Source organism: Vigna unguiculata, chromosome 6 (assembly GCF_037176805.1).
Source record: "Vigna unguiculata cultivar grain cowpea cultivar isolate G323 ecotype 2 chromosome 6, ASM3717680v1, whole genome shotgun sequence".
Lineage (NCBI taxonomy): Eukaryota > Viridiplantae > Streptophyta > Magnoliopsida > Fabales > Fabaceae > Vigna > Vigna unguiculata.
The window spans coordinates 20,121,776-20,132,871 of NC_140797.1; the positions used below are offsets into that span (position 1 = coordinate 20,121,776).

The 11,096-nt window shown below is 30.6% G+C and overlaps 1 protein-coding gene and 2 pseudogenes across 1 annotated transcript; all 3 read left to right on the plus strand.

Moving 5' to 3' along the window:
* The first annotated feature begins 1,690 nt into the window (after positions 1-1,690).
* Positions 1,691-2,522, plus strand: LOC114172244 (uncharacterized; annotated as a pseudogene).
* A 223-nt stretch (positions 2,523-2,745) lies between these two features.
* LOC146885643 (uncharacterized) lies at positions 2,746-3,916 on the plus strand. Its single transcript, XM_085675026.1, has 2 exons — positions 2,746-2,761; positions 3,195-3,916. The coding sequence occupies exons 1-2, from the start codon at positions 2,746-2,748 to the stop codon at positions 3,914-3,916; spliced, it is 738 nt and encodes a 245-aa protein (XP_085531152.1).
* A 2,679-nt stretch (positions 3,917-6,595) lies between these two features.
* LOC146885644 (uncharacterized) lies at positions 6,596-8,585 on the plus strand (annotated as a pseudogene).
* The last annotated feature ends 2,511 nt before the right edge of the window (positions 8,586-11,096 follow it).

The window sequence follows — 11,096 nt, forward strand, 5'->3', positions numbered from 1 at the left end:
AAAGGGGAAGGAAGAGGTAAATTCTTCTATTTTTTATTACAGTATCTTTTAAATATTTTTTATTAAAATATGTTACTTTCATTTATACATTTTCATATTTTTTCTACGATAAATCAAACTTATATAATGATAATTTTTAATTATTTTTAAAATAAAGTACAATTTGGTAATCTTGTTTTTTTATGATTTAAATATAATTTTTAATCTATCAAATCCATCAAATCATTGACAAACTTCAACTTAAAGTGAACAACACAAACTTCACACTATAATCCACTTGATGTCATCCTCTCCCTCTCCATTCGATTAACCTTGAGGGAGAGAGTGCGGAAGGAAGAGGGAAATTCTTCTATTTTTAAATCATCCATGTTATGTCATGGTTTGAGGGTGATATCAAAATTACAATTATGTCCACAATTTATTTTTCAACTTAATTATGAAAATGAGGTAAAAATACGACTTTTAAAATTATTTTTACAAAAATTAATAATGACAAAAATTTTAAAATTGTTATAAAATAAGGTTTAAAAAGTAATTATTCATTATAAAATTTTTTAATACATTATTTTCTAAATATTTGTTTAATAGAATATTTTATTTCTCTTTATACATTTTAATATTTTTTTCTACGAAAATCAAACTTATTATATAATGATAATTTTTTATTTTTTTTAAAAATAAAGTACAATTTGGTAATCTTGTTTTTCCCTCATTTAAATATAATTTTTAATTTATCACATCTATCAAATCACTCACAAACTTTAACAAACTTTACTGTAAATCCTTCCACTTTCACCTTTAATCCACTTAAAGTGAACCACCCAAACTTCACACGATAATTCACTTGATGTCATCCTCTCCCTCCAATGAACCTTGAGGAAGAGAGAGGGGAAGAAAGAGGGAAATTCCTCTATTTTTCAATCATCTCTGTTATGTCTTGGTTTGAGGGTGATATCAAGATTTCAATTATGTCCGCAATTTATTTTTCAGCTTAATTATGAACACTACAAAAAAGATTTATTTTAATGGAGATTTATTAACGGAGGTTATAAAACCTCCGGTAATTGTTACACATAGTGAAGGTTTTCTAAACCTTTGATAAATACTAGAGGTTTTATGATAAACCCCAGGAAAAATTCCCTCCATATTTTTTTTCCATATCCTTTTTATATATTTTTTTAAAAACCTTTTTATCACTTCGTACGTTCGAAAAAAGGGACACAGAGACACTATACCAACGTTCGAAAAACTCACCTGATTCACTTTGTTCGTACGTTCGAAATCCACTTTCCTCAAACTTCACCTCGCTACGTTTTCCTCAATCTCACTCTCAATCTCAATCTTTGTAGTTACCTCGCTACGTTTTCCTCAATCTCACTCTCAATCTCAATCTTTGCAGTTGCTTCCTTGCTTCCGAACGATTTTCTCGCGATTTCGTTCGAATTTCACCTTGCTTCCAAACGGTAATGGTGTTCCCTTTCTTTTCTTTAGGTTTTCAAATTTTTTCGTTTTGTGGTTAAATTCTAACTTTGAAATCCTTGATGCTTGTTTTTGTACAGAGATTCAATTATAGGTGCCGCGTTTTCTGAAATCTAAAGTGTGTCTCCGTTGCTCGTTCACTAGCTTTGCATCTGCAACAGTGGTCGACATCTTTGTTCCTGAAAGCAAACCATGCTTAAGAAACAACACAGTGCTCATGCTTATCAAAATTTAGAGTTTGCTACATCAGCCAAAGGTATGGAGATTTGTGTGTTTTTCTTCCTCTATTGTTGGACTTGTCTGTTATGCCTTCAACTCCTTTTTCAATCATTTAATTGGAAATTGGAGCTGGTGGAAGATCTTTCTTTACATGCTTTTCAGTTTATTAATCTCTCTTTCGACCTTGTTTGCAAAGAAATGGGAGTACTCCAATTCTCGCTGTTTGGAAGCTCACAACGTTTTCTACTTTGCTGGTCACTAATACTCCTTTTTCCTTGATAAATATGTGAAAGAGAAACCAGATGTATATAGTCTTGGTTTGAGTGTTGCATTTGTTATCATGTCTCTAGGCTTGTCTAGGCTGAGTCATTTAGGATTTGAGGTTGATCTTCTGTACTTTTTTTGTGGACTTCTGACTGTACAACTCATGAAAATAAAACTATGGTTAGTCATTGTTGGAGGAGCTTTTAATTATTCCCTCATCCTTCTTCGTTCCAATTTGGATTCGTCAAACAAGAAGTAGGTATTACGAACTTCAACACTAAGATAATGTAGTGATTGAAATTGGTTTGCATTCACAACCACAAGGAACCAGTCATAGTGTTACTCAAGTGGATTCAACCCAAACAGTTATGGCTACTTCACACCCAGTAATTGATATGGTTTGGCCTTCCAGAGGAACAAGGCACAGTTCTTCTCAAGTAGTTTCACCTCAAGAGGGTGGTGCTGGTGGTCCCCCTCCAGAAAACATTTATGGTACCAAGGAATATTTCAAAGCTATATCTTTGCATTCAACTCTTGGCAATAAGAGAGGGTGTACATGAGAAACTGCTAGGAACTCAAATCAAATTAAAACATTTATTTCTGTTTGATGTATAATATATTGATGGATACATTGGCATACAATCTTAGATAAAAGTTAAAAAGCAACAACTAAGGCATATGAGAGTTTGATTTTGTGAGAGGCTTTTTCAAAGTTCATCTTTAGGAGATGAGAAAGATCCTGTTGGATTATCAGAGGAATTTTTGATTAGGTGTGAAGGCATCATGGCTATGCCACAAAGTCCTTCCTTTTTAGATATGTTCCTTTGCATTCTGGTGTAACCATGTTCCCCCCATTCTGCTCCCCAAGAGTTTCTCACTATCCAGTAATTAGTCCCATCAACCGTTGTTCCAAACCCCACAATCGCTACACCATGGTTTAGATCCGTGCTACAATCACCGGTAAACACTCCTTGTAATATTGAGTTGTATGATTTGTGAGTAGTGATCATTAAGCTTACCACATTTGCCCTGATCTTTCACATCAGTGACAACACCTTTCTTCCTCTAATCCACCGAAGCAGGAACACTACCAACATTCTCGTACATGAAGGTGTCGTTACCATGTGGCGTGCCTCAAAACATTCTATAGTGATTAACCTTTGAGCTTGCATAGGTACTCCTGAATTCATGGTTGGTCATGTTAGCGAACTTGTTCAGTTTCAGCTTGTAAGGCTTATCCATCTTGTTTGTGTTATGGACATGTACATTTACAAATATTGTAGTGCAGCTAATAAGGCAGAGATTGTCCATTTACGAGGCTTTGGAAGATGTATCACTCAGTGGTGGGATTCCTTCTATTACCCTTGAAGTGATGTACTATATTTATTTGGTTTATAGAAATAGGGAAATTAGTAAACTTAGCCAAGATTTAAATGAGGGAAATATTACATCATCTGTGTACATAGCCAAAGTGAGAATTCTGTTAGCGAGTAGTTTGGACGCTAAGTCCAAAAATGGTAATAAGCTTAATGTGATGTACTACATTAAATCTCTAGACCGAAGTAAGCAGAATAATCTAGGACTAGGTTTAGATACAATGATTTCACTTGTGTGTATTTACAGGATGATAGAGCTTTTAGAGAGCAGTTTGGAAGCCAACTCCAAAAATTACAAAAACCCTTCTTTGGGTTATGTTTTCATCATGAACAATCGGAGATTCATTGAAGTAGAGACAAAACTAAATGGACAGAGACTTTCTTTTGGAGATGTCTGGCTTCACAGAAACATGTTTTACCTTGAGAATGGTCAACCAAGTAATGTTTTGTGGATTGGTTATCCTCTTGCTGTTCAGATTGATGAACAAAAGGTGGTACTCCTGTTTGTCGGGCTAGATGTGTACCAATTGGGAAAGGGATTGGGACTGAGCTGTGAGTATAATCTTATCCGTCTCTAAGTCTTAATTAAAAGTTTGCATATTTGGAATAATTCTTGAAATCTGTTCTTTTTTGTTGACTTATCTTGCATTTAAGTTCTTCTCATAGCTAGCAAAGTCCACATATAAGATATTCTCTTCCCTCTGTGTGTTGTTTCTTTTCTGTAGGTAATGTAGGTTTTATGAATTTTACTGGTTTGTCATCAGGAAAAATGGTGTGCTTATTTGTTTTATGGTTTTTTATGGAAAAAAATCTTAAACTTAATGTTTTTTAGTATATTGGAGGTAAAAGATGCTAATTGGCTTCCAAATCTTTCCTTCTTTATTTTGTTTACATGTTTTAGATTGGTTCAAATTTAAGTTTGGATATATTTTCGTAATTCTATTCCTGAAGAGAAGGAAATAATACCTAAGTTTGGGAAGATTTAGTATACATGCTTAACCTATCTATAGATACTAACTGGATTTATGTCAATTGTCGCTGGTCTTCTCTGTTGTGCAACGAGTTTTTTTTTTTCAAAGTGATGCAAATTTTTAGCAGTTTTATATTCTTCAATTTCTATGGTCTATCAAATTCGAGTTCTTGATACATGCGACATATAATGAAAGTCCTTTGAGGAAGCGTTCATCTCACTTCAGGAAACTATGTTACTGCAATAACTGAGAAGACCAAAACACTGAACAACCACAATATTGCAAGATTATTCCGAGCTTTTTCCAATACCAATGGCAATTTAAAATTTATTTTACAAAAAGAGAAAAAATGCATGTCTGCATCGTAATTGGGAAGCTCACAATTAACATGCTTGATCTTGTATCAATTTTCATAATTCTATACTATTGTCGTTCTTGCATGTACATAAACAGTTTTAGATCAGAAAATTAGATTCACACTATAATTAATTTAATTTGTGTTGTCTTTCCTTTATTCTATATTTTCTATTTACCTTTTTAATAAAAAATTAATTTTATTATCTCAGTTCCAAAGGATTTGTACTCTGTATACTACTAGAAAAAAAATCCCAAATGTGTCTCTTTTTACATAATTTGCAAGCTAGTAAGTAACCTAACATATACACTACACCTTATTTATTTCTTAAAATAATAGATATATGGGTAAATTTTGTTTTACAGGTACATGAACTATAAAATTCTCGTACATATATGGAGCGTTGTAAGAGTTCGGCATCTAAGAGGCCATAAATACTGTATCTTCTAAAAAGGTATTAAAAAGAGGGAGGGGCGTGAAATGTTTTCCTTATCTTTGATTCAAAAATGCGTGGATGAGTAGTAAATAAGAACCACATATTGGCACATTGTTTCATTGCATTCAAAACATACAAAATTTCAATGTAATATGTAATTATGTAGTGCATTATTATTTGAATTGGCATTGGTTTTTCCTTATTTATCCTTTCATGGAAGGGTTAGAGTATATGGTTAATTAATTTTGTCATGAAGAGGTTTGAAAAGGTGTAGGTTATGGCTGAAACCAAGACACATAGGAAGGAAGAGAGAGGGACAGAGTGTGTTCCAAGAATATCACTACTTCAAATTATTACTATTTACTTATTAATTAATTATTTATTTGGTAAATAAATCTTTTATCAAATCCTTTTATTTTAAGTTTTGAAGTAAACCTGTTTTCATTTTTTTAATATAAGATGGTCTTAGTAATTAAATAAATAAATTATTATTATTAAAACCTATATAAGCAGGTATTTAAAAAATCTTTACAAATATATTGTTTATGCATCTTCACAAAATATTTTTAGTTTTTATTCAGTTTTGTTAACACACTGGTTTTAATATTGTTTATGATTATGAAATTATGTTTTAAAATTAAATAAATTTGATTTCATATTTCATATTTTTCATTAGACTTTTCATATTTAAAATTCGAACTTTGTTCATTTCATTAGTCTGATAACTTGTTCATATTCCAAATTTATATTCTAGAAACGAAAATTTATGAAAACCTGATTTTGTTTTATTTTAAAATCGAGAAATAATGTCATACATAATTTACATCGAAAGGATTTAAGGTGTAACTAAATCTTAAGTTTTTATTTAACATATAGGAGCCTATCCTTGAATTATTTTGAAAAAAAAAATAGTGTAAAAATCTTTGTAATGTAATTTTTCTTTCAAAATCATACACATATAGCGATATGTTTCATGGTTTTTGCTAACCATTGCACTAAATAAAATAGTTAAAGAATCATTGAATGAGTTTTTAAAAAGTTGTGACATTCAATGAATTAATAAATTGTATTGAGTCTATATTTTTACAACATATTGATCGGTGTATTAAGGAATTGTATTGAGTCTAATATTAATTTTCATAAAATACTGACAAAAATATATTGTAAAATCTAAATATTACATTTTTTTATAATTTTTTAAAACTTTAATTAGAATTTAAATATGGTTACTTGTAATTTATTTACTATTATAATTTGAATCTATCAAAATAGTAAATAATAAACACCAGATGACAATACTCACATCATCCATTAATTTCCGAATGATAGTAAAACTTATGATGTATATACATTAATTTCCGAATGACCCTTATTCTCCTTATTCCCCTTTTGATCGTGGGTGGGAATATCAATATTTTTTTCTGATCTTATATCATTAGTTACATTTTTTTTCTTTATTAAATATATTTTTGTTCTCATAAACAAACTATTCTTAATGGATTTGGATAAGTCTTGGATTGATTTGCCTTGAAATACACAACAATACATGGATGGATTGAATAAATTTCTCGACTTTGCATTTGCTAATAAGAGCGTTGAGGGTAAGATAATTTGTCCATGTCGAAAATGCAATCTTAAAATGGCAAACTCGAGGAGCAACATATGAACACTTAATTCTTCATCCTTTTCCAAAAGGGTATACATTTTGGCTTCTACATGGTGAGACAAATTATGTACAACATACAATTTCAACACCTCCAATTTTCGAATCGAATGAGGATAGAGGTTTTGCTAATGATCCCATATGTGGCATGGTTAATGATGCATTCAGGAATTTTGTAAACACTCAAAATATGGACAATCATGAGAATATGCGACCTGAATCAAGCCACACGATGCCTGATGAAATTGCTCAGTATATGAAGTTTATGCATGAGGGACAACAAAGTTTGTATGAAGGATGTGATAAATATTCTAAACTTTCTTTCTTGCTCAAATTGTACCATATCAAATGTCTATGCAGAATGACTAACAAGGCAATGTCAATGATACTGGAGTTGTTAGCAGATGCTTTTGATTATGCTAAATCCCATCTTCATTCTATGAAGCTAAGAAAATCATTAATAAGCTTGGCCTTCATTACACCAAAATTGATGCTTGCCCAAATGATTACATGTTATACTATAGAGAAGATAAAGATAGGGAGTTTTGTATGAAATGTAATGAATCTAGATGGAAGAAAACAAAGAAGAGCAACAGTATTGTTGGTGTTACTAAAAGACAAAAGAAAGTTCCAGCTAAAGTTTTAAGGTATTTTCCATTGAAGCCACGCTTACAACGAATGTTTATGTCTTCTAAAATAGCTAAGCATCAAGAAGTACACATGAAGGCATATTAAGTCATCCAAGTGATTCTGAAGCATGGAAGAACTTTGATCTAATGAATCCTCAATTTGCTTCAGACCCTCGATATGTCAGACTTGGTTTGGCTACTGATGGGTTCAATCCATTTGGTGATTTGAGTACATGTCATAGTACTTGGCCTATTGTACTTATACCTTACAATCTTCCTCCTTGGATGTGTATGAAGCAAAGTTCATTCATTCTTTCCATGATCATTCGTGGTAAAAGAGCACCAGGAAATGATATTGATGTATATTTAAGGCCATTAATAAAGAATTAAAAGAGCTATGAAACACTGGGGTTGAAACTTTTGATTCACATAAGAAAGAAGGTTTTCATATGCATGTAGCTATATTCTGGACTATTAGTGATTTTCCTAGTCTTGGAACCTTATCTGGGTGGAACACACACACTAGGTTGGCTTGCCCTAGGTGTAATTTTGACACAACTCCTAAGAAGATTGAAGGTAAATTTTGTTTCATGAATCATCGACGTTGGTTAAATGCAGGGCACAAATTTAGATTATGCCGCAATCGTTTTGATGGAAGTGTGGAAACTAGAAATCCCCCTTTGAGAATATCAGGAATAAATGTCTTGCAACAAGTTCAGAATCTTAATATTGTATTTGGGAAAGAACCAGAAGTTGAGGAACGGGGGAAAAGACAACGGAAAGGTCACCACTCTATTGATGGCCCTCTACAATGGAGAAAAAAAAGTATATTTTTTGAACTTCCTTATTGGGTGAACAATTTATTGCACCGCAATCTAGATGTTATGCACATTGAAAAAAATGTATGTGATAATGTGGTCTATACATTATTGAACCAAGGTAAAAAGTCAAAGGACAACCTAAAGGCACGAAATAACTTAAAAGATTGGGATGTTAGACCTGATCTTTGGCCTGATGCAAATAGCAGATATCTTCTAGCTATATATACATTGACAAAAGAAAATAAACATATATTTCTGAAAACATTGAAGAACATCACTGTTCCAGATGGCTACTCAAGTAACATTAGTAGATGTGTTGATGTCAAACAATTTAAGCTTGGAGGATTGAAAGTCATGATTCTCATGTTTTGATGGAGCAACTTTTACCTTTGGCAATAAGGAAGACACTCCCTAAAGAAGTGTGCTCTGTTTTGATTGATCTGTGTTCCTTTTTTAAGCACTTGTGCAATAAAGTTTTAAAAGTGGATGAACTTAACCAATTGCAAAATAGAGTTGTTCTTATATTATGTCACATGGAGATGTTGTTTCCTCCTGCATATTTTACAGTCATGGTTCATTTGATTGTGCATTTGGTGGAAGATGCCAAGATTGGAGGACCTGTCCAATATAGGTGGATGTATCCCATTGAGAGATATTTGGGAAAATTGAAGTCTTATGTGCGTAACAAGGCTAAACCAGAAGGCTCAATAGCTGAAGGCTACCTAGCTGAAGAGTTCTTAACCTTTTGTTCTAGATATTTAGATGGAATTGAGACTACATTTAATCGAATAAGGCGTGTTGATGACGAACCTGACACCATGGCATCTAGTGTAAGTGGTTTGTTTCCACCAGTTGGAAAACCAGTTGGGGGTTTTACTTACTTCTCTTTATCAACAAAGGAAAAGTTACAAGCACATCGTCATGTATTGACTAATTGTGCCCAAGTTAACCCTTTTCTTCATTAAGTACTTTATCTTTACAACTTTATATAATTCATCTACATTGAGGACTAACCATGTAATTATTTCATTTAGTTAAATTAGAGAATTTAGAGAAATTGTACGCAAAATCCACCCTCTTACACCTTTAATCTACTTAAAGTGAACAACACAAACTTCAAACTCTAATCCACTTGAATTGATCATCTCCCTCTCCCTCCAATCAACCTTGAGGGAGAAAGAGGGGAACGAAGAGGAAAATTCTTCTATTTTTAAATCATCTATGTTATGTCATGGTTTTAGGGTGATATCAAGATTACAATTATGTCCCCAATTTATTTTTCAGCTTAATTATGAAAATGATGTAAAAATAAGGCTTTTAAAATTAATTTTACAAAAATAAATAATGACAAAAATTTCAAAATTGTTCTAAAATAAGGTTTAAAAAGTAATTATCAATTATAAAATTTTTTATTACATTATTATCTAAATATTTTTTTTATAAAATATTTTATTTCCATTTATACATTTTAATATTTTTTTCTACGAAAGTTAAACTTATATAATGATAATTTTTATTTTTTTTTTAAAATAAAGTACAATTTGGTAATCTGGTTTTGCCCTCATTTAATTATCCTTTTTAATCTATCACATCCATCAAATGAGTCACAAATTTTACTCTAAATTCATCCATTTTCACCTTTAATCCATTTAAAGTGAACCACGCATACTTCACACTATAATTCACTTGATGTCATCCTCTCCCTCCAATCAACCTTGAGAGAGAGGGGAAGCAAGAGGGAAATTCCTCTATTTTTCAATCATCTCTATTATGTCTTGGTTTGAGGGTGATATCAAGATTACAATTATATCTGCAATTTATTTTTCAGCTTAATTATGAAAATGATGTAAAAATATGACTTTTCAAATTATTTTTACAAAAATAATTAAGAACAAAAATTTGAAAATTGTTCTAAAATATGATTTAAAAAGTAATTACTAATTATAAAAATTTTTATTACATTATTTTATAAATACTTTTTTAATAAAATATTTTATTTTCATTCATACATATTAATATTTTTTTTCGACAACAAATCAAACTTATACAATGATAATTTTTAATCATTTTTAAAATAAAGGACAATTTGGTAATCTTATTTTTCCTTCATTTAACTATAATTTTTAATCTATCACATCCATCAAATCATTGAGAGAAGGGAAGGAAGAGAGAAATTCCTCTATTTTTCAATCATTTATGTTATTCCATGATTTGTGGTTGAGATCAAGATTAAAATTATGTCTGTAAGTTACTTTTCATCTTAATTATGAAAATAATGTAATAGTATGGCCTTTGAAATTATTTTTACAAAAATAATTAATAACGAAAATTTGAAAATATTTATAAAATGGGGTTTAAAATGTAATTATTAATTATAAAATTTTTATTACATTATTTTATAAATATTTTTTTATTAAAATATGTTATTTTCATTTATACATTTTAATATATTTTCTACGACAAGACAAACTTATATAATGATAAATATAAAACAAAGTACAATTTGGTAATCTTGTTTTTTAAAATTTAAATATAAGTTTTAATCTATTACATCCATCAAATCACTCAAAAACTTCAACAAACTTTACTCTAAATCCACTCACTTTAACCCTTTAATCCCCTCAAAGTGAACAAAAGTTTCACACTCTAATCCACTTAAATTCATCTTATCCCTATCCCTCCAATCAACGATGAGGCAAATAGAGGGGAAGGAAAAGGGAAATTCCTCCATTTTTTCCAATCATGTCTATTTTGAGGGTAATATGAATATTACAATTATGTTCGCCATTTATTTTTTAGCATAATTATGAAAATGATGTAAAAATAACAAAAATTTGAAAATTGTTTTAAAATAAGGTTTAAAAAGTATTTTTTATTACATTA